Source organism: Epinephelus moara, chromosome 14 (assembly GCF_006386435.1).
Source record: "Epinephelus moara isolate mb chromosome 14, YSFRI_EMoa_1.0, whole genome shotgun sequence".
NCBI classification, from domain to species: Eukaryota; Metazoa; Chordata; class Actinopteri; order Perciformes; family Serranidae; genus Epinephelus; species Epinephelus moara.
The window spans coordinates 8,109,880-8,134,919 of record NC_065519.1 but is presented as its reverse complement, the minus strand read 5'-3'; the positions used below and the strand labels follow the sequence as shown (position 1 = coordinate 8,134,919).

At 40.0% G+C, this 25,040-nt stretch overlaps 2 protein-coding genes across 2 annotated transcripts; both read left to right on the top strand.

The window, feature by feature from the left end:
• The first annotated feature begins 23 nt into the window (after nt 1-23).
• Nucleotides 24-12,433, top strand: rtf1 (RTF1 homolog, Paf1/RNA polymerase II complex component). Its single transcript, XM_050062906.1, has 18 exons — nt 24-204; nt 2,390-2,500; nt 2,700-2,850; nt 4,080-4,281; nt 4,491-4,608; nt 5,798-5,909; nt 6,000-6,138; nt 6,229-6,406; nt 6,527-6,609; nt 6,714-6,801; nt 6,962-7,069; nt 7,162-7,239; nt 7,350-7,471; nt 8,127-8,184; nt 8,735-8,812; nt 8,921-9,022; nt 11,164-11,278; nt 11,376-12,433. Exons 1-18 carry the CDS (start codon nt 121-123, stop codon nt 11,480-11,482), a joined length of 2,034 nt encoding a protein of 677 aa, XP_049918863.1. The 5' UTR covers nt 24-120; the 3' UTR covers nt 11,483-12,433.
• Nucleotides 12,434-14,302: 1,869 nt separating this feature from the next.
• On the top strand, nt 14,303-23,755 carry golga5 (golgin A5). Its single transcript, XM_050062905.1, has 13 exons — nt 14,303-14,481; nt 16,553-17,215; nt 18,927-19,139; nt 19,229-19,448; nt 19,537-19,660; nt 19,761-19,964; nt 20,066-20,236; nt 20,457-20,585; nt 20,697-20,795; nt 20,920-21,142; nt 22,958-23,057; nt 23,163-23,226; nt 23,316-23,755. Exons 2-13 carry the CDS (start codon nt 16,561-16,563, stop codon nt 23,403-23,405), a joined length of 2,292 nt encoding a protein of 763 aa, XP_049918862.1. The 5' UTR covers nt 14,303-14,481; nt 16,553-16,560; the 3' UTR covers nt 23,406-23,755.
• The last annotated feature ends 1,285 nt before the right edge of the window (nt 23,756-25,040 follow it).

The following is a 25,040-nucleotide window of genomic DNA, read 5'->3' as shown; positions in this document are numbered from 1 at the left end:
ATGCTCAGTGCTGCCTTTGTGTGGCTGACTGCAGAGCCAACTAGCTGGATAGCAAGAACGGCTAGCCTCTAACATATAGACGACACAGAGGTAGCTAGCAGGTTAGCCGCGCAGCTAATCATGGTGAATGTAAAGAAACGGAAAGGTCGAGTCGTGATTGACTCTGACTCTGAGGACAGTGCTAGCGACGATAATTTAGATCAGGTAGGTGCGCCTTTTTTATTATTTCCTTACAACCTGAGCGTTGGTTAAGTTGACAACACTTTGAGGTGAAGCTAACGTATGCTAACCGACTGCGCTGTGGTTTGCCTCGCTTGAACAAGCCGAGTGTGGGCCTATCTTATTTACAGTCTTTGCCTCCCTTTTCCAGTAAACACGCATTTCCCAAAGACTAATAAATGTTTAAATGTTTCTCCAGTGGTTTTGTGTTATATGTGAGATTGTGTGCGGTGTAAGTGTGAGGTTGTACAGATGGCAGCGTCGTAGCATCAGCTAGCTAAGTTATGCTAACGTTAAGGTTACATTCCGAGAGATACACTCAACGCGAGCAATCATGCAGTATTATGTTGCCACCAAAATGCCGCGCCACGGGCCTGTTACTGGTTTCGACTAGTAAGCTGCTTGACAACGGCCCGAGCTGGGGATTTAATTGTTGGCGTTCAACGTGAACGACAACGGGGTATGTTTGTACACACTGGAGCCGTAGTGGAGTCGCTCTTGAAATAGCCAGAAGAGCCTTATCTGCTCAATGACGTCGCTGACAAACAAGTGCTGGCAAGCTGACTGAGGAGCTCACCGGTCCAACATGTCAGTCTGACGTGCTGTACATGTCTACTTCTTCAGTTACTGTGATCACCATTAAAGCCCCCGGTTTACATTACCTGACAGTACACAAACACATAGTTGGTGCTCACAGACAGCCTGTAAACCAGACAGGGTTTAGAGAAGTTCAGTAAGCCTTGTTTCCATGGTTGCTCAAATCAAAAAAAATTTGTGTGTATCAAAGCTGGTCAGTTCTCTACAATTATGTTTTGAGATCATCTTGTTGAGGAAAGGTATGCAGGTTAAATATTTGCAGTATTGAATTACTGGAGTGATGGGAATGTGTTAGAGACCCAACTTTGTCTCTGGCAGTGTTGTTGAAATCTGCAGAGCTCAATGTGTGGAACTCATTAAAATCATGTTTATGCAAAGTAACGTGAGGCCTGAGATTTGTGTGGCACGATAACCTGAGTCAGAAACCAATCCTTTCCTGCCCTCACCCCTTTTCATTTGAGCAAAACTTTGTTGACCTATATAAGAGCGTGTTAAAATGTGGTTTGGCTAACCAGCATGACCAAACCATTCAGGAGACACAGGCCCTTGAAGTTGACCCGTATTGGATGACGACCTCACCTAAAGATGCAGATATGTTCTTCAAAAATAAACATAACATTTTGCTTTTCTGATCATTGGAAAGCTGACAAACAAGGTTCTTCAAAAAATCAGTATTTTAAGTCCAAAATAAATCGATATGCAAATCAGGGGATTTTTTCAGCCTTAAATCTTAACTTGCAGGAAATAAACCTTTCAAATAAAAAAAGGGGTAACATCAGAAAATGATTAATTTCTGACAACACTGAATTATATAATAACACAAGCAAGGAAACTGTTTAATGTGATGTAGTGCACTGGATCTGTGCATCCCTGCTTCAAGGCCACCTCTACGGACTGCAGCTTTAATAAATTTTTACAGCGGGAAAATCAGCTGTGTGTCCATGCATTTTCACGGTTATCTTATTTAGCTTCACATTCTTGCTTTCGTGTATGATCTTGTTCAAATGTGTTCAGGCCCTGATAAGAACTTGTATCTTGAATCAAAGTTTTGCATGAATACATGAGACAAATTATGGCCCACTCTCGCCATCGGGATGTTATTCGATGACAGCTTGTGACTGGATTTTGCATCTTTGCTCACATTTTGTCTTTTCTGTGGGAAACTAACTGCTGCTTAATAAAAATACACATTTGCTCCTGCCCAGTCTGGAGTTAGTAAGCTTTCAAGCCCTTGTCTTGGCAATCAGCTGTGTTTGTAAAGTTTGTCCTGCTATATGTATATTATGAAGTTGACTAGTCGGCTCTTAAATATAATCGGGGGCCATATGCATCTCACCCCTGAATGTGGCTTAAAAAAATGGATTCCAATGCATCCTACGTGCAGTTTGGGTTTATTTACACCTGTATTTAGAGATGACTTAACAGGATTGGCTCATCCAAGAAGACACATGTTATTGCAGAGTACGAGCAGGGCTACACTTGCAGGAGGCATTTTCCCGCCTTTATCTCTTTGTGTGATTGTGATTTTACTTGGCGCTCTTTCTGAACCACATCACCTTGTTGTCATTTTCAGGAGCTGTTATCGTTGGCAAAGAGGAAGAGGGTTGATTCGGGTGATCAGGAAGAGCCAGTTAGCAAACCTGCAGCTTCTACAGACTCTGAGACATCCGATAGCGATGATGAGGTATGTCAATGTTTGTATTTGCTCTAAAACACTTTGTTTTTTGTTGAAAATAGAGTTTAAACATGTCACAGTTCTTACGTTGTCATCAAGCACTTTGAAGTTAACCAGAAATACTGTCTAACCAAAAGAATAGACCACTATTCTCTGTCAGATGCAGCTGTTTGATAACCAAAACTGAATTTTACACTTCTTTTTCCAGTGGACTGTGGGTGGCACCAAAGGCAAAAAGAAGGTTAAGCAAGGGAAAGGGTCAGAGAAGAAGAACGCCACAAAGAAGAAGGTGAACAAAGCGACGGCGTCTGGCAGCTCAGATGGAGACAGCTCAGCTGAGAGCTCTGCACCAGAGGAGGGTACGTCTCCACTATTGTTGGGAAAAATATTCTATATCTTCTACGAGCAGGCTGACGTAATGCCTGCGTGTAAAACCAGAAACGTTTCAGTAACTATGTTTGATAAGAGTCGAGGAATTGGCTGTAGTGGCAGTTGTACAAATGCCAACTAACAGCTCAGCACACTGACACACACGTCCTCAGGTTAATGGCATCTTACATAAAGTGCAAACTGCAGAGTGGCAACACATTCTTAACTGTAAATTACACACATGTCACCAGGGTGCCATATCCACCGGTATCAGGTGGCTGGGATTAGGTGACTCACACACTCATCCCCTTTATCCTCAGCTGGCACACAGTGTAACATCTCAACTGCCATTTGTTTGTGTTACTTTGTGCTGCTATACATTGAGTCCACTTAGTTATGGAAAACTTGGAAAACTCTTTAGCAAAAAGTTCTGGAAATCTTCTGGTCAAAATCCAGGATGATTTAAGACATGACTGGCAAGAATAAACACCCTGCATTATTGCATCTCTTTTAAAAGATTTAATTCAATTGAACACAATGACAAATTAAACAAACGGTAAGATATAAGCAGCTCTGTAAACATGTTAAAAACTTTAGAGAAAAACATTTAAATCACATTCCAATTGTCTTTTGTATTTGTACTAAATCATATTAGTCATTTTGAAGGAAGCTGTTATTGCCACATAGTGAAACTACACATGGTGTATTGTAGCCATCACGAGTTGCTGTTAGGCTGCCTTTATTTTTCAGTTACAAGAAGTACAATGTCATTTCCAAGTACTTGTTATCTTTTTAAAATGCATGTCTCACTGCCAAAAGTTGTCCACAGATTTTTTTAGAAGACATAAAACAACAGAGCACAATGGAGCTAAAGGGTAACCTCAGTGTTTTCCAACCTGGACCCTATTTTTCCATGTTTTTTTGACTAAATAACTAATGGGAACAACAACTTTTGAAACAGGTCCAGGTCCAGTGGACGTAATTTTATGGTGTTCAGTTGCCAGCAGGGAATACATTGCAGCTTGTTTGCTCAGGACTGGACCAATGTTCTTATTAGTCACTTAGATATGAAAACATGGGAAAAAAGGGTCCAGGTTGAAAAATACTGAAGTTGCCTTGCCTAATTAGTAGAATTTATTGAGGTTGCTGTTATTGTCATCTCCAGAATTGATCTCAGCTGAATGATTGCTATTTGTGCCGATTAATTGCTCTTTATCAGGTGAGGTGTCTGATTCAGAGAGCAACAGCTCGTCCTCCAGCTCCGACTCGGACTCCTCAGAGGACGAGGTGTTCAGGGACGGCTACGATGACGACCTGATGGGAGACGCGGAGGACAGAGCTCGGCTGGAGCAGATGACAGAAAAGGAGAGAGAACAGGAGCTGTTCAACAGAATTGAGAAGAGAGAGGTGCTAAAGAGACGGTGAGTAGGGATGATGTGAAGAATCAATCTCAGTTAAGAGAGAACATTACATTTATTTGAAAAGAGCACCTGTGTTGCTTTTTCTCAACTTTCTCCTATTTCTCAACAACATGTTTGTAATAAAAATGAGAAAGCGTTCATGCTCTGTGAGTCTGGTAATTTAACATAGCTGAGCTTCTGTTTATTCAAGACTATGTTTGTTTCGACAGGTTTGAAATTAAGAAGAAGCTGAAGACGGCAAAGAAGAAGGAGAAAGAGGAGAAGAAGAAGAAGCAGGAGGAAGAGCAAGAGAAGAGGAAGCAATCTCAGGTTCAAGACACACAAGTGGTGAGTCCAGTTTCAGAGACATTTTGAACCATAATGGACGTGTTGTTTGATGGCACCATTGTAAGAGTCATGCTGGAGGCTTTTTAAAAACTAAAAAGAAGAAGAAAGAAATGTCAATTTTTTGATAAAGAATCACCGATTGTACCTTAATCTTATCCAGTTTCAATGTTTTTTAAAAGATGTCTGACCTGTAGATTGTGATTTTGGTCAATTCCAGTTTCCTTTCTTTCCAAAACTTGAATTGACAGGATACACAACCATTTTGATATCTTTTCTGAAATTGAAAAAATTAATTCAAATCGATAACGTAGACCAGATTACAGGACCTTCTCTCACGCTCACTCAAACTCGAGATAAAATTTGCTCCAGGTTACTGTACAGAGCTTTTGTACAAATAAAATCCAACTGTAAATGAGTTGCAGTATATCCCACTTTATCTAACGTGTTTACTTTCCCAGAAGAGAGCAGGTGCAACACATCTTTACATGCTCAAATTGTTTACATACCAGAGAAAACACCGTTCTATACTGTGTGTGTAGGCCGATTATAGAACCAACTATTATCTTAACTCCCACTGTAGCAGCGAGCGGCGTCTCCTCTCCTCCTGTCTGCTCCACATTGTGTGCATGCCACAGCACCAGAGGAGAGGGGAGACCCCGCGCTACTGGCAGAAGAGTCAGTCAATGTGATTACTCTGAAACAGTTGCTACATTTGTTGGTAGTTGCTCTTTAGAAATAAAGTCACAAAGAGGGTCTGATAAGTCGCTAATGGAGGGTGTGACAGAGCATCGGTAATTGACGACCTGGGAATGAGAACAGGTTGCAGCAGCTGTGACAATAGTCGGTTACTGTCTGTGCTGCTGTGCACAAGACATTAATCATCTTGCGGTGCAGGCATGTAAATTTGATCGCCACAGGATTGGCTATATCTGAGACTGACCTGCTGGTCACTGGTCATGGCCGAACAAGCTGCAAATCAGCAAATACCTGTCACCAGCTGAGCGATTGGTGCATCTCTGTTTTTTTGGGTGCTGTGTCATAATGTCTTTTGCCTATGTCTGAGTGTTGATTGCATTGTTCCTGCTTATTCAATCAGCATTAAAGTTCGGCTAATGTAGTGGCATCATTACACCTCTTCTTCATCCTGAGTTTGTCTTTGTGTCTGATTGTAATATCCACCTCTCTCCAGGTGATGTCACACAACAAGGAGAGACGATCCAAACGCGACGAAAAACTTGACAAAAAGTCCCAGGCCATGGAGGAGCTCAAAGCTGAGCGCGAGAAGAAGAAAAACAAAACAGGTTGGTGTAACTTTTTTTTTCTTATGACCTGATTGTTGTGACAATTCAGTCTGTTCCAAAAAGCTGACGTTTCATCTCTTCGGTGAGCAGCAGAACTGCTGGCCAAACGTCAGCCCCTGAAGACGAGCGAGGTTTACTCTGACGACGAGGAGGAAGAAGAGGAAGACGATGACAAATCCTCAGTCAAAAGTGATCGCAGTTCCCGTTCATCATCTTATGATGACGACGAGTAAGTTTCATTCTGCTCCAAGTGGTTTAATACTTTCATCAGAGGACTATACTGGATTTCAAATAACGTCTGATTGTGTTCTGCCAACAGAAAAGAGGAAACTCCACCGAAGTCGCAACCCGTTTCACTACCAGATGAGCTCAACAGGATCCGCCTGTCCAGACACAAGCTGGAGCGCTGGTGCCACATGCCCTTCTTCGCTAAGACTGTGACTGGCTGCTTCGTGAGGATAGGGATTGGAAACAGCAGCAGTAAACCGGTTTATAGGGTAAGCTTGGGCTCTACAGAACATTTGTGAAGATTCGGCACTCTTTAAAAATAGATTTACATAAATAAAGTCTGATTAGCGAAGTGTGATTTAATTTAAGTCCTCCTTTGTTGTTGAAAGGTGGCTGAAATTGTGGATGTGGTGGAGACGGCGAAGGTTTACCAGCTTGGATCAACGCGAACAAACAAGGGATTACAATTAAGGTTGGTGTAAAATTACAGATACATGTTAAACTAGGTAATCGAGAGTCACTTAACGGACCTCTGCTCACCAAAAATTTGACCATATGATTGTATGTCTTCCTCAGGCATGGCGGTGACACGCGGGTCTTCAGGCTCGAGTTTGTATCGAATCAGGAGTTCATGGAAAATGAGTTCATGAAGTGGAAAGAGGCCGTAAGTGTGTTTTGAATCTAATCTCTAATGTCAGTTTAAATGACTCGACCTATGTAGCTTCAACTGCAGTTTAGTTGACAACTTATTGATGAATCAATTAGAGGCAAAAGAGATGGCTCTAAGTTTAAATTTGCGGTTTTAATTATGTGTTCTTTTCCAGATGATTGTTGCAGGAATGCAGGTACCGACTCTCGACGAAATCACCAAAAAGGAGCAGTCCATAAAAGAAGCTCTGAACTATAAGTTCAACGACAAAGACATAGAGGATGTGAGTCTGCTTCTCTAGACTGTAACTCATGTCTCAGTGCCCGGGCATGATGCAGTGGAACAAAACATTTTTTGTCCTCTGTCTCACTGCAGATTGTTAAAGAGAAGGACAGATTCCGAAAAGCACCTCCGAATTATGCCATGAAGAAAACGCAGTTACTCAAAGATAAGGTAAAGGAAATGACTGTTTCTGTCGAGAGAATGTGTCGTGACCTTGAATCTATCATCAGTTCGTGACTATTGAGAGTTTTACTGACTCTTTTTATGTGTTTTAAATGAAGGCCATGGCAGAAGAGAGCGGAGATGGTGACAAAGTGAAAGTGATCCAGGATGAGCTGAACGAGCTGGAGGAAAGAGCAGAAGCACTAGACAGACAGAGGACCAAGAACATCTCTGCCATCAGGTACACAAGCTACACTTATGAGTGCTTTTAAACCTCTCTGCTGTTATTTTTGTAATAAGACTGGATAGAGATCCTTGCTTCAGACCTGTGGTTGTAAAGGACTGAAAAACAACATGAACATGGGATGGAAATATACCTGAGGATTGATTCATGTCATATATTTAAAATCCACAGTCTTTAAAGCTGGAGTGCAGGACTTTATATAGATGAACGACTGTTACACTCAAGGTCTTGCCAAACAAGTTCGCACGATGCTAATTACACGTTTTGCTGCCAAAGCTCTCTGTATTTTGCTGTATATCAGAGTTTTGGTGTCTGTGGCATCTTTCCCGGGTTCATGCGCCTGAAATGATGCGTTTTATGTCAACCAAAGAAATGTTTCTGGAGTGGATGCTCTAGATAAAAAATAAACTTGGCATTCAGAGGAAGGATTAAAGTGAAAAGACTTAAAGAGAGCACTCCTGGGGGCGGGGGAGATACAGCGAGCTCACCTTCAGGCATACGTCATAGAATGCATCGACAGTGTTTATGTAATTGCTCTCACTGACAGAGGGGGGAGACAAATGTTCTGCACTCCAGCTTTAACATAATGACTCTGTGTTGGAGCTGATTGTGTTTGAAGACTAAATTGTTTTTGATTCTTTTTATCACGCAGCTACATCAATCAGAGAAACAGAAGCTGGAACATTGTTGAATCTGAGAAAGCTCTCGTGGTAAGTGTCTCCTTCACCTTCTTGTTTTAATAATAGGACTGGGATGATAAAATATCTGTAGGCAATTGATTATTGCACATACTTGCTATAAAGCTTTTATAATTTAAGTGAAAAGTGTGTGTTAGAATATAAGATGAGAATATGGAAGTGCTTGTTGAAACAATCATGTTGCATCCTGTTCACATCCTGTAGTTTCTGTTTGCACTGAAGGGGTGTGATATAAGTACAACAGAAATGTTACTGAAGGGCAGGAAGGGCAGTTTACACCTTAACAAATTGTCGACAAATAGTTTCTGATAGTGTATTTACTCTCCACCAAGACTTTGAAACACTGCCTAACCTCAAATGATTTCCTAACGTGGCAGCTCTCCACTGTGACAGTATTCAGTCATGCTGCACTTCACTTAAAGCCACTCACAGCAGTGTGCAGAGTGTTCTGTGTGTCTCACAGTAACACACCCCCTGTGAACGACTCCAGAACATTGTGTCGACTTTACTGCAGTTTTGATTATAAAATGCTGAAATTGCCTATTTTTTATTTTTCTCACAGGCTGAAGGACAAAATGCCAAAAACCAACAAATGGACCCTTTCACACGAAGACAGTGCAAACCCACCATGGTGTCTAATGTAAGATTACTGTCATTATTACTCGCAGCATTCCTTATATGCAAGAAAACAATAAACACCGCTGAATCTAATCTAAACTGTCGACCTGCTCCTTTTGGATTTTTACAGGCCAGAGACCCGTCAGTCCACGCAGCTATTCTCGCTCACCTGAACCAGAAGTACGGCTCTGGGTCAGCACAAGATCCTTCTTCTGGAGAGAAGAACAAACTGGTGAGCAGGACACACACTCAGAGACACTCCCAGTGCTTTCACATATAACATGTTTGGAGTGTGAACTCTAAGGTGTTCACTTGTTTCACTTGTTACAAGAGGTGCAAACACTGCCCAAATCCTGGTTGTCGTCCTGTTTCCTGTTGCACCAGCCAAGGCGTGCTTTGTTTTATTTGTCTGAATTTGAAGACGTCAGAAAATGAACTCTCTTAGTAACAGTCGATTTTCTGAAGACTCAAAAATATTCCTCACAAGTATAGTTTGCCTGCTAAATCTTTTGAGAATTCAATCAAAATTTTGAGAATAAAGTCAGCTCCCTGCCCGTCAAATCCTGTCTTGTGATACAAGATATTCTCGCTGTCTTACACGCAGCAGTAACCATCAGTTTCCTTGCATCTGTCTGTCACCAGCTGCTTCTTGAGTTTGCACAAATGCTGCCGCTTTTTCCAAGTGTGTGTGGTTCCTCCTTCTGAACAGACAGTTTTCAGCACAATCTCGTCAGAGTCCTAAAGCCCACTACCACACTGTGTTTATGCTCATTAAGAGAATGTCCTTGTTACCAAAACCAAAGTACAATTTCACCAATTCATCTACACAAGGCTTTTTGTTTTAAACTATGCAGTTTGATTTGTTTTCAAAAGTTCGACTTTTATCTTAAACTGTCAAGTTCATTCTAGACATTTTGACTTTTCTCTGTGTTCTGGCTTTTATCTCTGCATGTCGACTTAATTCTCAACGTTTCAGGTTCAATTTTGAAATGTTTCTACAACATGGAGTTGGACTCCCGTACGTAAAGAAAAATTAACAAATAAGTCTTAAAGGAAACAGAAGAAAACAGTAATAAGCAATAACATGTCACACATATGTCCTCGTACATCTCTCTACAGGGTCACATAGTCACAGAGCAGGTTTATAATTATGTAGGCTTATATTCCATTTTGATATGAGTCCATAACCAGTCCTACAGAGATACTCCTTTCTCCTGATAGCCATTTGTTCTACTGAGCATACATTCATAAGATTCTGTTTCCACCATTGCAATAACTCATTCTTTCAAATCCAGGGCTTTGTTTTCTTAGGATAACTCAACAGACAGTTATTAGACCCATGATAATAACAGAAAATGCACATTTGGATATGTTTGGTATTTGTGATCGACCCCCAGTAAACACAACTTTGGACTTTAAGAGAATCTGAACCAAACCAACAATTTAAAATTTCTAATACTGTAATCTCGAGTGGTCTGACCAAATTACATTTCCATTTACAGTGCGGGAAAGTTCCTATTTCAGTTACATTCCCAACAGGTATTATTATTTAACAGCTTCATTCTATCCTCTACATTTGGACTTTAATCTTAAATTGTCAAGTTCAGTGTGGAGGTTTTGATTTTATTCATATTTCAACTTTATTCTTAAAATATCACGTTCAGTCTTGACATTTCCACTTTATTCAAGACATTTTGACTTAAATCTTGAGATATCAAGTTCAAATGGACATTTTGAGTTTTTCTTAAAATTTCAAATTTCATTTTGAGATGTCAAGTTTATTCTTGACATTTTGATCGAAATTTTGATATTTCAATCTCGACATTCCAACTTAATTCTCGACATTTCAGCTTTATTTTTTACTTTTCAGCCTTAATCTTGACATGCCATGGTCATTCTTTACATTTCATTTATATCTCGACAATTCAACTTTATTCTCGACATTTCAATTTCAACATTTAAACTTTACTTTCAAAATGCAAAAATACCCTTTCCTACTATGATTACTATGATTTTTCTTGTGTGTGGCATTAACAGTGAAAATTCAATTTTATTCTCAACATTTTGACTTTATTCTCATAAAAATTCTCCTCCTCTTTTTTCCCCCCTCATGTCTGGCCCTAATACTTCCCTGCAGAAGTAATCACTAGACATAAATGCAGACTTTTTTAATGGCTTGAGAGCCAACAAGACATTTTAAGGCTACACTAGATCTAACATTTTATCAGTAATTATGAGCTTTTGAATGCATCTTTAACAGAGAAAACGGTTTTCTGTTAAAAGTTTTGTAACATAAATGCAGAGAATAACTTGCAGAAGGAAATATACTTCAAAGTATCTAAATCTCTCTTCGCTCTGTTTGTGATATTACAGGGTCAACCAAACCCAAAAGACAAAGATGTCCCCAAGCCAACCACTGACCTCTCAGAGGACTTGTTTAAAGTTCATGATTTTGACGTTAAGATCGACCTACAGGTTCCCAATGCAGGTGAGATGATTTTACTCTGTGGTACAGAGGTGGTTGTAAACATTAACCGCAGCACGTTAGAAACAAGAAGTATTAATATTACTCTTGTGTTCTGCAGAGGCAAAGTCTCTGTCCGTGAGCTCCAACGCGCTGCCCGTGAAGGACGGCGCTCCCCGTAGGTCCCTCAACCTGGAAGACTACAAGAAGAGGAGGGGGCTGATCTGATGTTGTCGTCCATCAATCAGAAACCACATTGCATGTGTAATTGGCTGCGTAAGAGAGAGTGTTTGTATGTGTGTGTGTGTGTGTGTGTGTGTGTGTGTGGTTGAGAGAGTGAGTGTGTGTGTGTGAATGATTCCCGAAGGACATGTATGAATGTTGATACAACGGACTGTTTATCTGAACACAGAGGAAATACTGATTGAGCAAAGACAACATTTTTCTTAAAGGATCTCTCTCAGAAGAAAATTGTCCAGATATTTGTTTTTGTTTTTTTTGCATTATCACACACAAACGCATATATTTTTTTTATGTATTTAACGTCTTTTCCCCTTTTTTGGGTCGTCTGGAGTCCAGGTTTTTTTTTTTTTCTTCTTCTTCTTCTTCTGAAAGGACGCAGCACTTGCGGATTATGACCCCGAGTACGGACACTATCTTAGAAGACTTAGATTGCTGAGGCATTTTGAAATTACTGGACTGGATATTTTACAGAATTGACCAGCTCGTCCTCGCCAACGATGAATTACTGTAAATCTTTTTCCCCCCCCCGACACGTGTGATCATCTGCCCTTACGGTCCATCCGGAGTTTTAACAGCCTCATGACTTTTTTTGTGGAGTGTAGACGATCACCACCTCGGACTCGAGCCTGCCCTCCAGGGCAGATGTGAAATGTTCGGTTCATGTCAACTGGATATTTATCACTTTTTAAGTCTTTGAAACGACCTGATTTAAGAGGAACCCTTTTCTATGACTGGCCGAGTAATAAAAGTGTTTCTTTATTTCTGTTATCTCTTGGTTGGTTGTTCATGGGATAACTTCCCCTGCCCTTAATTCCCAGAGCAGATTCTATGTGTTATCGATTGTGTCCATAGTCAGTTCCTGTATTGATGTGGCATGCCATGTAAATATGCATTTTGGAGTGAGTGCGGAAAAAATAAAGAGGCACTGTTTCATAACTTCTGAGTCAGTTTGTCTCTTTACACATCTAAAGGTGACACTGCAGCAACACAAGTCACCTGCTGAGGTTGTTATTTTGTATTTTTTAGATGGAACTACCTTTACATTTAACTCCTGTGAGTGTAACTAAGTACCTTTTGTGTGTGTTTCTGTTTTAATTTAGGATTTATTTTGTTACTCAATTTAAATTTAACTGTACCTCACTGCAATTCCTTTCATCATCGATTCATATGCCCATCATCTTCTGCATTAGTCAAAAAATCATTTGGTGTATAAACTGATTGAAAGATTGAAGATTGAAAAATGTTTATTCCGTTTTCTTTAATTCCAAAGTGATGTCTTTAAATGTCTCATTTTGTTAGTCCAAATCCCTAAAATATTCGCTTTGAAACAATATGGACAGAAAGACGCAGGAAATGTCCATATTCAAGAGGCTGAAAACAGTATGAAAATTTACTTTAACAATTAATCACTTTTTGTACCTTTGTTAATAATTCCATTTAATGACTCTTAACAAGGGACTGTTCTTTACTTATCAGAGGACATGGATGGCTGGGGTGTGACTATTTATAACCTTTCCTGAAGCTGCAGATATTGTCTTTGAGCCTCCCTGAGTGGCGTGGGGAAAATGCACCACCCTCCCTCCACCATAAATTAGATTTTGGATTTCTAAAACTTGACCTGTGATATTTGAAAGTTAAAAGCTGAAGATGAAATCCTGGTGTTGAAAAAAGCTTTGGTTTTTCACCATTGTTGCATGCTGGGTAGCTAGTATAAATGATTTACTTGTAGCAAAATTTTAAATGAGACATGTAAAACAGTGATTCTTATCAAATGCCACTATTTGTAATCTTGAGATGTTAAGTTCATTCTCGACATTTAGACTTTATTTTGACTTAAATCATGACATTTCAACTTTATTCTTGAAATTTTAAGTTTATTCTCGACATTTCGACTTTAATCGTCAGATGTCAAGTGAATTTTTTAAAATTTAATCTTGATGTTTCAAGTTCAGTCTCGACATTCCAACTTAATTCTCAAAGTACTGGCTTTAATTTTCAAAATTTCAGCTTTAATCTCAAAATGTCAAGTTCATTTTTGGTATTTCGACTTTTTTCTTAAAATTTCTACATTACTCTTGAGATGTCATGTTAATTTTCAACATTTTGACTTTAATCTTGATGTTTCCAATTTAATCCCGACATTTCAACTTAATTCTCAACATTTTGGCTTTATTTTTGTCATTTCAGCTTTAATCTTGAAGTGTCAAATTCATTCTTGACATTTCAACTAAATCTTCAATTCAACTTTTTTCTCAAAATGCAAAAAAAAACAAAAACCAAAAAAACCTTCATCCTCAGGTTTTTTTTTTTTCTTGTGCCTTTTATATGTCTTTTTTATTTTTTAAAGACAGGTAAAGCAAAGTGATTCTGATTAAATATCACTATTTTACGCTCAGCTTTGTTTATGTTTGTCTGGTTATTCCTACACAGTATGTTCAAGGACCATCAGAAATTTACAAATCCAACAATGCATTTCTGTTTTTACAGTTGTTTTTTGCTAAACACAAAATACAACCATTTACATTTGTATTCCTTCCTCTAACCCAAAATTAAAGACAGAAGTCCACCACCACCTCCCCTCAAATAAGTAACGAACAGTCCCTAACAAATACTTTAAAGGTGAAAAGTCGGTGGATAAAGTATTTGCTTGTTATGTGACAAAAAAGACTGAATACTTAATCACATTTGTTCACCATTGCTTATATTTGTATTCATAAGGTGACACAAACAAGCAGGATAATGTATATTGCAAAGTTCATCGGTTGATTTGTGATCAGGCTCCTGTGAGGTCACTCTGTTGTGGGGTCCTCGCTCGGCAGCGCTTCCTGGTCCACGTATGAGAAGATCACCAATATCCTCTTTGACATATAATGACATTTGGCCGTGTTTATTTAAACGGTTTTTCTCGTTCATGCCCACAAGTGAAACCCCGGCGGTAGCCAGCTGACCTGAGACATTTTGAGACTTGAACGTCGCTTCAAACGGTGCGTGTGAGCCTTTGCTTTAGCAGCCAGCTAGCCTGTTAGCTTTAGCAGTGATGGAGTTATCCTGGAGCAACTGTGTTTACTTTGTGATAACGTAAGCTCAGCTGATGACGACCCCTGTAATTGCTCCTTTATGTGTATGAATCTGTACTTATAGCAATACAGTGTCATTATTATAACTAGCTAGCTGCTTTGACTCTGTTGAGTTATTGAGCTAGCATGCTAGCTGTGCAGGTATTGTGTTGTCACTGGGGAGTTTGAGTCCTGAGTCTGGTCTGTCAGGCTGCTTATAAATGACTGGATCCTTCCTAACTTTAGATATGGCTTTAATATAATCTTTACTTTAACTATCTATCAGTTGATGATGTCATGTTTATTAAAAATGGATAGCTCGTGCTCCAGTGTGGTGTGAATGCACCTACTGTATGTGCCGTTTTACAAAAGCCTTTGCCTAATGAATGTCATAATGTCAAATTAGATGCACTATAATTACCTAAATCAGGATAATGCATGACGCAGATTGGAAAATGGCCTATTATAAGGCCCAGGCACAGTCAATAGATGCTGTTTTAACAATATAAATGGTTATTTCACACCAGTCAGAGTAATTCACATGCTCACTGATGCTCCAGATATTTGTGTTAAAGGCAAAAAATGTTCATTAACACATTGTTGATGGGGATGTCCAAGGCTACAGTCATTATGAATGTAAACTGTTAAATGTCGAGCCTGTGTAACTGGTAATAAGTTCAGTATATTACGAGATTTACAGTGTACTGCACATTTATTTACCCAGAAACAATGTTGTTACTTTGCAGCAATTATGACTCATTGACTTTATAAGAACATACCTTAAATAGCAGCTGAGAGCCAAGTTGTCTTTGCAGGAACGCCCTGATCACACTCTGAAGCTGCCTCATTCAACCACAGTATGATGTGTTGGGCACTGAGCAGCTCTTCTTGAGTAGGTAGGGGTTAATGGCCTTGCATTAGGGCACCATGGTGGTTTTGAGGGAGGGGCAAGTGCTACCTGTGCCCAGATTTACCCTGTTGGTCTGAGGATCAAAGTGGTGACATCCTGGTCACCTCTCTGACTTTTCAGCCACCTCTGCCCTTTGTTTTTTGAAGGAGTGGGCTGGAGGGAACGCTGTTAGCTATTGGAATTATTTTGAAAGTCACACTATCAAACTATTTTGAAATTACCCTCTGCTACATTATGCTTTCGGGGGATAAATGATTCCTATGGATCCTCCAAATTAGGGCTGCTCTATATGCAAAAAATAAATAAATCATTTTGCAATTATTTTGACAGAAACCTAAAAAATATAAATCTATTAATGATGAGAATTTTGCTGGAGTCTGTACCAAACAAGTAAGATGCGTCAAGAATATGCCTTGTAGGCCCAGTCCTCTGTACTGTAGCAACATAATGCATCATTTATCATCATTTTACCTTTACCAATAAATTACAGCACCTGCATTTTGTTATTGCTCTTGGCCATATTGTAATTTCAATAATATTTCCATTAACTGCGCAGCCCTATTTAAACTCCTTAAAAGTTTCTGAATTTGAGGAAGAAAATCAAGGTCTCTCGAAGTTTTTTAAATTAAGATAAACGAGCATGAGTCAATGAAAGTGAAAGAAAAAAGATTTTTGTTATCAATCTTAGTAAATAGGCTACGTTGGGCTGTGTGCATGTGTGTCTCCTGCAGCTGCGTCATTGTTTCACACGCCACCTGCCACCACCTACACAGCACAATTGAGAAGTGTTGACACATTCAAACCTCTCTCTTTGTATTTATTGACTGTGAGCATCTGTAAAGCCTGCTAGTTCTCATTAGAAAACATCTCAGTGTTTAAACAGTAATTAACTTTGATCTGTTTCTCCAACTATGCAGTAATGGGTCCTTGAATTTGATGTTTAAGAAGGCATGGAAACCCTGGTGTTAACGCTTGTGTAATATGTTTAAACTTAAATAAGAATATTATCTGTCAACTCAACCTAAGCATGTTGGAACCTGTCAGTAATAAAGCCATCTTCAAATTGTGCTCTTACGTTTCTGCCATCAGGACCCAAAATGTCTTGGTTTGCTGACTTGGCTGGGAAAGCTGAAGACTTCCTGAATAAAGTGGACCAGGGAGCTGCCACCGCCCTGACCAAAAAACAGGAGAGAACATCCTCCTTTTCGTCACCTTTTGAAGTAGAATCAACTGCCAAACCTGAATACAACACTGCAGGGTACAAGGCCCATGCAGCTGGGACTCATCATGCCTATGCACCCTCTGATGATGCACAGAGCTACATCTCTGCAGCAGCTGGCAACATCAAGAGATCCAGTGCAACCCTGCTGGCCGGCACTGCCAACATTCCCAGTACCTCCTCCGGTTCTGGCAGCAGCGCTCCCAACTCTGCCAAGGTGTCATCTGGCTTTGTGAGGCCCAAAAAGAGCGAGCAGAATGTAGACGATGACTTGCTCTTTGACTTTCTGAACAGCTCGGAGCCTCCAGTCAGCAATAGGAGGGATTCGAGAAGAGAGCTTGTGAAAGTGGCAGTTCCGGTTACTGAGGCCCAAAACCCAACACCTCCTCCTTCCTCGACTCCTCATACCATCCCATCGGCCCCGTCGACGCCCCCCTCAACCCGGGGTGTATCCAGGGCCTCAAGCATGAGCTCACTGTCTGCTCACAGCCTCAAAACATCAGAGGAGAGCTCTGCAAAGGAACCAAGCCAAGGTACGATTATTAAGACCACACATATTACAGTTGTAAGTTTCTGTCAGTGCTGGTAAAAAGTGCTGTGTTCATGCATAAAGCAGTACAAATACTAAGGCAGAATATTACTTTGGTGAGAGTACAGTTGTTGCATTTAATGGTAAGCTCTGCATTTTTGTGCCTGGAACCTATTTTCCCATGTTTTTGTGTCTAAGTAACAAATGGGAACATGATTTTTGAATAATCCAATATTTAGTGAAAGAGCTGCAGTCGGCAGCAGCAAAAACAGGCTGCAATTTAACCACTCGGGGCATGTTTTCACTGTCACTTTACATCCACTAAAAGCCACTGACAGGTTCAAATTGTTCATCTAAATGTCTGACAAACATCATGGAAAGAATCCCTAGAGAAATAGACATTTTTGTTAAAGAGAAGGATCCGTTTTGTTTAACCAGAAACAGCCCTGAAAACGCTATCATCAAACCCACCAGACTCCATTTAAATAAACAGTTATTTTAGCCTGAATAGAGCCAGCATGTTTTCACATCTAACTGGGTGAAATAATGTTTTTTTTCTTGTATTTGTGGTTCCGTTAACTTTGATGATTTACGATGATAAAATTACTGTTTATCTAAATGGAGTCTGTTGTGTTACGATTTTGGGGTCGTTTCTGGCTAAACAAAAATGAGCTTACTCTTTATCAAAAAGGTCTGTCTTGTGGGGATCCTTTCCATAATGCTGTCAAACAAGCAGAATAACAATCGGAGCCTGTCAGTAGCAAACAAATACTTTAAGTGGATGTAAATAGCGGGTGTGAAAATGCCCTGAATGGTTACATTGCAGCCTGTTCGCAGCTGCCGGCTGCAGTGCCCTTGCTTAATACAAAATCAATTGTCTCAGTCACTTAAGACACATAATCATGGGAAAATAGGGTCCAGGCTGAAAGATACCAAACTTACCCCTCAAATTAAACCTTAAATTAATTTATATGAGTTTTCTGTATGTTGACTGTTTGTCTTTCCTGTTTAAAATGTGAAAGTATTTCATATGACAACATAGCTAAAAAGCCTAAGGTGCCCAAAATGATCAGGGATGCATGATATTGGAATTTTTGCCGATATCTGATATGCGGATACGCCGATACCTAACAACTCATTTGACCGATAACCGATACTGATATATCGATATATCCACTTTTCCCCCATCTAATTTTAGTGATCGTCAAGTCTCTTCTGTAGTGGAATTAACGTCATATTATACATGCATACTCTTATCATGATGGCCCACCAACAGATGGAGACATGAAATAGAATACTTTTTAATATATGTAATATTCATTCATCATGCAAAATAAGAAAAAGCATGTTGACCAATACTGATAGTTCATTTTAAAGCCGATATTGGCCGATACTGATGCTGGCCGATATTATCGTGCATCCCTAAGAATGATAGTAATAATCAGTCAATCAGGATTTTACTGAAGTACAGCAAGTAAGTGAAAGTGCAAAGTACTTTATTGTGATATTAATATCAAAAGATGATATTTTGATAGGTTATCAAGCTTTTATTCTGTTATTACCATTACATGTTATTGTCCACCTGTAGATGGACAGCTGTGCAACAAATAAGAATTCCCAAAGGCAGCCAGCTTTATATTGCCTTATTTAAATAAATTGTATGTCCAGTTTATATTGGAATGATCATTTAGCGTGTTCTTTTTTCGCCACCACAGACACACCTGAGAGTTCAGACTCAGGCTTGGCTGTCCCTCAAGAGTCCATCAGGCAGGAGCTTCCTCCTCCTCCTGCTGCTCCTCCCACAGAGGAGCCGCAGAGTCAGATCCTGTCCAGCCTGCGTCTGGAGAATCAGCTGCTGCGCAGTGAGGTGGCCTCCCTCAACCAGGAGATGGCTTCAGTCATCCAGAGGGCAAAAGACTTACAAGATGGTAAGAGACGAGACCAAACAGGAGGAAAGATGGCCTGCATGTCTGCCCCTCTCCCTCTGTATTAACAAAGTGGTTTTCTGCTCATGTAGAATTGAACCAGTCTCGCATGCGTGCAGACAAATGGAACTCTGAGCAGTCTCAGACTAACCGGATGGTACGGGAACTTCGGTCAAAGGTTGATGACCTAACAGAAGCCCTCTCAGCAAAAGACGGTCAACTTGCGGTCCTAAAAATCAGACTCGATGAAGCTGATCAGATGTTGAAGTCTCGCAATGCTGCATTAGAGGAGGCACAGAAGGAACAATCAAGGTACTCTCTCATGACCACCTTTTAAAGTAGAGATCAGATTCAGCTTATTATGAATTCGTTTATTATTTTCCTTGTCTGTTTTTTCTAGAATTATGCAGGACCACACAGAAGGAAGCAGCCTGCACTCCAAAGCTCTTGAAACGATACAGGAGAGGCTGCGAGAGGCTGATCTGGGCCTCAGGAGGGAACAGGACAGCTACCGGCAGATGCAGGTGCACATGATAACCATTCACCTTCCTTTATATATGACATCTAAGTCCAAACTGAACACATACAGATGATAAGACGTCTTAACTCTGTGTCCTTGTGTAGAGTGAGTACGCTGGCCGCTTGTCCAAAGTGGAGGCTGAGAGGCAGACCCTCGCAGAGACAGTGACCGCAGCAGAGCGGCGAGCTGCAGAGGAGAAGCTTAAGGTCGACGACGTCCAACAGCAACTGAAAAGTGCCAAAGCTGCAGCTGAGTCTGCCAAACAGGAGTTACAAGACTACAAGCACAAAGCTTCACGCATCCTACAAGTAAGACTCGTTTATGATTGCCTTTGTGATTCTGTTTTTTGATAATAGGCTTTCTTGATAAGCTCACACTGTTGCTGATAATGTTTTTAATGGTCTTCTAGTCCAAAGAGAAGCTGATCAGCAGTCTGAAGGAGGGGTCTGGTCTGGAGACTGTGGATGGCAGCGGGGCCGTGGCTCTGGAGCTGGAGGACCTGCGTCACGAGAAGGAGCTGCAAAAAGAGGACATCCAAAAACTGCAGGGGCAAGTGCACACACTTCGAATAGAGATACAGGTGAGATGCTTTAAACGGCAGAAAATATAGAATAGAGGAAGTGAAAATTCAGAGTGCACATGTATCTGTGTGATGTGAGGCACTGTGTACCTCCCTCACAAACAAATGCTTTCTGAGTAACTTTGATTTGAGAGTGTTGCTTGAATACAACGGCAACATTTATGATCTGTAGCTGTGATGTTGACTCAGCTGTACAAGTGAGATTTGTTTTAACTGGCAGGATCTGGAGAATCAGGCTCTGACAGAGGCGGAGACATGGCGGGAGCAGCAGCAGCATCTGGAGGAGCAACTGGCCTTACAGAACAGAGCTAAGCAGGAGGTGGAGGCTGAGGTCGAGCGCTACAAACAGGTATAAACTGTCACAGATATATTTGTCCTGAAACTACCCTTGTAGTGTTTGCATGTCTGATCAGTCTCTTAATTTATGTGGGATGTTTGTTGTGTTTTTCTTGAAACACAGGAGCTGCAGTATCTAGAGGAAGAGCAACATCGAGCCAAAAGCACCCTGCAGAGCAGAATCAAGGACAGAGAAGACGAAATCCAGAAACTCAGGAACCAGGTCAGTCCCTTCACAGCGCCCTCCTCTGCGGTCACCACTTCTTGGTCAATATCTGCTGTGTGACAGGAACAAGCATGGTAAATTTAGCCATTTGTCAAACAGTATTGATGGTGTTCTCTTCCAGTTGACCAACAAGACTCTCAGCAGCAGCAGCCAAACAGAGCTGGAGAATCGTCTCCACCAGCTGACGGAGACGCTGATCCAGAAGCAGACGATGCTGGAGGCTTTGGGCACAGAGAAAAGCTCCCTGGTCTTCCAGCTAGAGCGTCTGGAGCAGCAGCTGAAGAACACTCAGGGAGGACAGAGCGGAGGGCCGACCATCAACATGAGCGGTCTGGAGGGACCAGGTAGGAGGAGGCTTAGATGAAGGTCAAAGGGTTTTGTTCTTTAAACACAGGTGATTGTTAAAGATCAGTGATACAGATTTTGCCTTTCAACACCAACTTGTTCATATTCTCAATACTTTTATAAGGCTGAGGCAAACAAGATAAACCATCATGCAAGGTAGTTGGAGCTGACATTTCAACATGGAGAACATATTTGATAAGAACAAATGAAGATTTACTCAAGAAATTCAGTTTTGTAATAAGTCTTTTGCAGAAGTCTTGTTTACCGCAGCAACAATTGCTGATTCACCGTGTTGGTACAGTTGATCCAGTTTATTTCTGCCAAATTGTTTCATTTCTGATTCTATTTTAGGAGTCATTTTTGTGTTGTGTTCACACCAGGCACGAATAGAACAATTTGCGTGAGTGAATTACATGTAAAGTCAGTGTAAAGACGGGATTAGATGTGAATTCCTGCCTGGTGGCGAGAGGGGCGCAGTGGACATGACGCAAATGAAGTAGTGTGAATTAAGCAAATTGCGCAATTACGCTCATACGCCTTTTCAACTTCAGCGACCAATTCGCGCCACGATAGCCAATCAGCACTCAGATCCTCTGGGGACGTATGACACAGATGACCTACTGATGAAGTTCATTCATTGATTCAGTGATTTCACACATGTATGACGCATGTATGAAGCGAGTCAAGACAAAATATTTTTGCATTTAAACTCACGCGAGTGTGTTTGGTGTGAACACAACATTAATATCCTGGTCTGCTTAATATAGATGCAAAAATGATGGAATATAACAGCACATAAATTTAAATTGTAACATTGCTATTTTTCAACCTGGACCCTGTTTTCCCATGTTTGGAGTCAACAATTTTTGAATTGAAACTGAATTTTGAATTAGTCCAGTATTGAATAAGAGCGCTGCAGCTGGCAGCCGCGAAACAGGCTGCAGTGTAACCACTTGGGCCATGTTCACACTGTAAATGTATGTCCACTAAAAGTGTTTGTTTTTGCCAGTGACAGGCTCAGATTGTTATTCTAAGTGTCTGACAACATTTTGGAAAGGATCCCTACGGAGATAGACCTCTTTGTTAAAGAGTAAGATCTTTTTTCAGCCCTGAAATTGCCATCCCAATTCTACCAGACTCCATTTCAATAAACAGCAATTTTAGTGTGTATTAAGTCAGCATGTTTCCACATCTAACTGAGTGAATTTAAGGTTTATTTCAACCAAACCAGAGATGGTGATTGTTTAAACAGTGGAAAGATGAACCAGGATGGTTTTTGTGAGATTTATTTTGTTTGTCAACTTTTAAATGAAGTGTGTTTTACGATGATAAAACTACTGTTTATTTAAATGTAGTCTGGTGTGTTTGGCCGTGGTTATCTCAGGGCTGTTTCTGGTTAGAAAATGGATCTTACTCTTTAATTAAAAGGTCTATCTCTGTAGGGATCCTTCCTATAAGTTGTCAGATATTTCAAATAACAATCTGAGCCTGTCAGTGACAAAACAAGCACTTTTAGTGGATGTAAATAACATTGCACGTTGCCCATTATTGTTACATTGCAGCCTGTTTCGCCGCTGCCAGCTGCAGCAATCTCATGTACTGCTGAACCAAATTCAAAAAATGTCGTCTCCATCAGTAACTTAGACACAAAAACATTGATAAATAGAGTCCAGGCCGGAAAATACAGAAGTTTCCCTTTAAAACTGGATGTATCCCTTTTTGTTTTATTATCAGACTCAGTAGTTGATCAGATTTTATTCTGAGTCCACCGTTAACTTCTTAATGACCTTGTTTTCTGCGTTTTGAATTTCCAGGGGCACGACAAAGAAACGCACCAGTACTTTTCAGTGATCAGGAGAGCCCGGGAATGTACGGCAAAGTACGCAAGGCAGCCAGCACCATCGACCGTTTCAGGTAACATTTTCCTCACCGTTACTGTTCTGTAATGACACTGTGTCTGTGTGTCTGATGATGTGTGAGATATCATCCTCAGTGATAAATGGAAAATTGTTATTTCAGCATCAGACTGGGCATCTTCTTGAGGCGCTACCCTATTGCCAGAGTTTTTGTTATCCTGTACATGGTGAGTGTCTGAAAGTGTGTCACATTTTACCTTTTCAATGAACTCTTATTGATACAAACAGTTAACAACACTCTGGCTTCTTTTTACAGGCGGCGCTGCACCTGTGGGTCATGATTGTACTCTTGACTTACACACCAGAAATGCACCGTGAGCATCCTGATGGAAAGCTCGGATGTTAAAAGATGTTTGTTCTATGGCCTTCAGTGTAAGGATGGGCCAAGCTGCTGACACATGGGCTCTGGGTCCTGACTCTCCCTGTTTTGCACAGAAATGCTATGAAATAAAAGACATTTCCTCTGATTTATTCTTTATTTTTTACAGCTGCAGGTTGGTAACTGAGAGCTCAGTTGAGTTTTAAAGTAATGACAGAGTGATATATTGTATTTGGTGGTCTGCTGAAAGGACGTTAAATCAAACTGATCTCACGTATGTTTCTTCTCATCTGCTTTCAGACCTCTGGTCTCTTGAGAGATTGTATTTAACACTATGTAAAAAAAGAATCTTTTAATAAATGAGTTAGAAGAAACAACACAGCCTGGCACTGTTTCTGATTATCTGAGCAACGAAACAACATTAAGGGGAACTTAAAAGGTTTTACACACAGTCAGTTCACCAGTCATGAAATGTATGACTGGAGCATGTGAATACAGTCGTATAATATCTTCTGTGGCTCTGGAGGAGCTTTGAGTAGTCTCAATGTGGGTTTGGAGACCACAACTTTGTAAGCATGTGTTACAAACGAGGGAGTTTGAAAGATGTGGCCATTGACCTGACAGAGGCTCTTTGTATAGTTGTTATATGAAAATCTATTCACAAATGTTACAGCTCTTAATAAAATACACTGAAGCCTAAATATAACATTTGGGTTCAATGTGGTTTATTTATGAAATATTCTTTTCATAACTTACTCAAGTTTAATTCAAGGCTGTACCCATGGAGTTGGGCAGGGGGACCTGATCTGCCTGGGGTACTGGTGTATAAATCAAATACGTACCTGGGTGAAAGTAGAATTCCACCTTGGAGGATAATGAAATGTTATTTAATAGCCTTTTTGTTCTTGGAATTAAATATGTGAAAGCACAGGATGGATAATATATAATTCAAGATCAGGCAGATGAGGATTTACGTTTATTGTGGATTCATATGTGTCTGTATGAAGATCAAAGTCAGGTCTGCTATGAATTCTTAGGAATTGTGACTGAATTATAATTCTGTGTCCGTCTTAAATTTTCTTAAAATTATGCCACTTTTGTTTGTTTTAAGTGCTCAATGTTAAAGTGACAAGATGAGTTGTTTTCTTTGTTGTGTTTTGTGTATGTATGTGTGTGGACCCCAAGAAGAAAAGACAATGCCGATGCTGATTTTATTTTACTTTATTTTATCATCATTTAATATATATATATATATATATATGTATATGTATATATATATATATATTAATTTGTTCTTTTTTTATTTGTATATTTATTTACAATATTTACAATATACAACAAATAGCTGATGCTGTTACTAGAAGAGGAAGATTTTTATAACGTTATCTTAATAATAAACTTAGTTAATTACTATTTTTATTCTTCTGAAGATATTAAAATATTAAATATACAAAACATTAATACACTTATCATATCAACAGAAATCTACACTGAACAAAAATATAAACACTTTTGTTTTTGCTCCCATTTTTCATGAGCTGAACTCAAAGATCTAAAACATTTTCTATATACACAAAAGACCATTTCCCTCAAATATTGTTCACAAATCTGTCTAAATCTGTGTTAGTGAGCACTTCTCCTTTGCCGAGATAATCCATCCCA

Excerpts from the sequence above, each read along its gene's own strand:
- rtf1 (XM_050062906.1), top strand. The coding sequence starts at position 121 with ATGGTGAATGTAAAGAAACGGAAAGGTCGAGTCGTGATTGACTCTGAC. Across the intron at positions 7,240-7,349 it reads CGCAGTTACTCAAAGATAAG|GCCATGGCAGAAGAGAGCGG; the intron begins GTAAAGGAAATG and ends TTTTAAATGAAG. Across the intron at positions 7,472-8,126 it reads AAGAACATCTCTGCCATCAG|CTACATCAATCAGAGAAACA; the intron begins GTACACAAGCTA and ends TTTATCACGCAG.
- golga5 (XM_050062905.1), top strand. The coding sequence starts at position 16,561 with ATGTCTTGGTTTGCTGACTTGGCTGGGAAAGCTGAAGACTTCCTGAAT. Across the intron at positions 19,965-20,065 it reads AAGCTTCACGCATCCTACAA|TCCAAAGAGAAGCTGATCAG; the intron begins GTAAGACTCGTT and ends ATGGTCTTCTAG. Across the intron at positions 21,143-22,957 it reads GAGCGGTCTGGAGGGACCAG|GGGCACGACAAAGAAACGCA; the intron begins GTAGGAGGAGGC and ends TTGAATTTCCAG.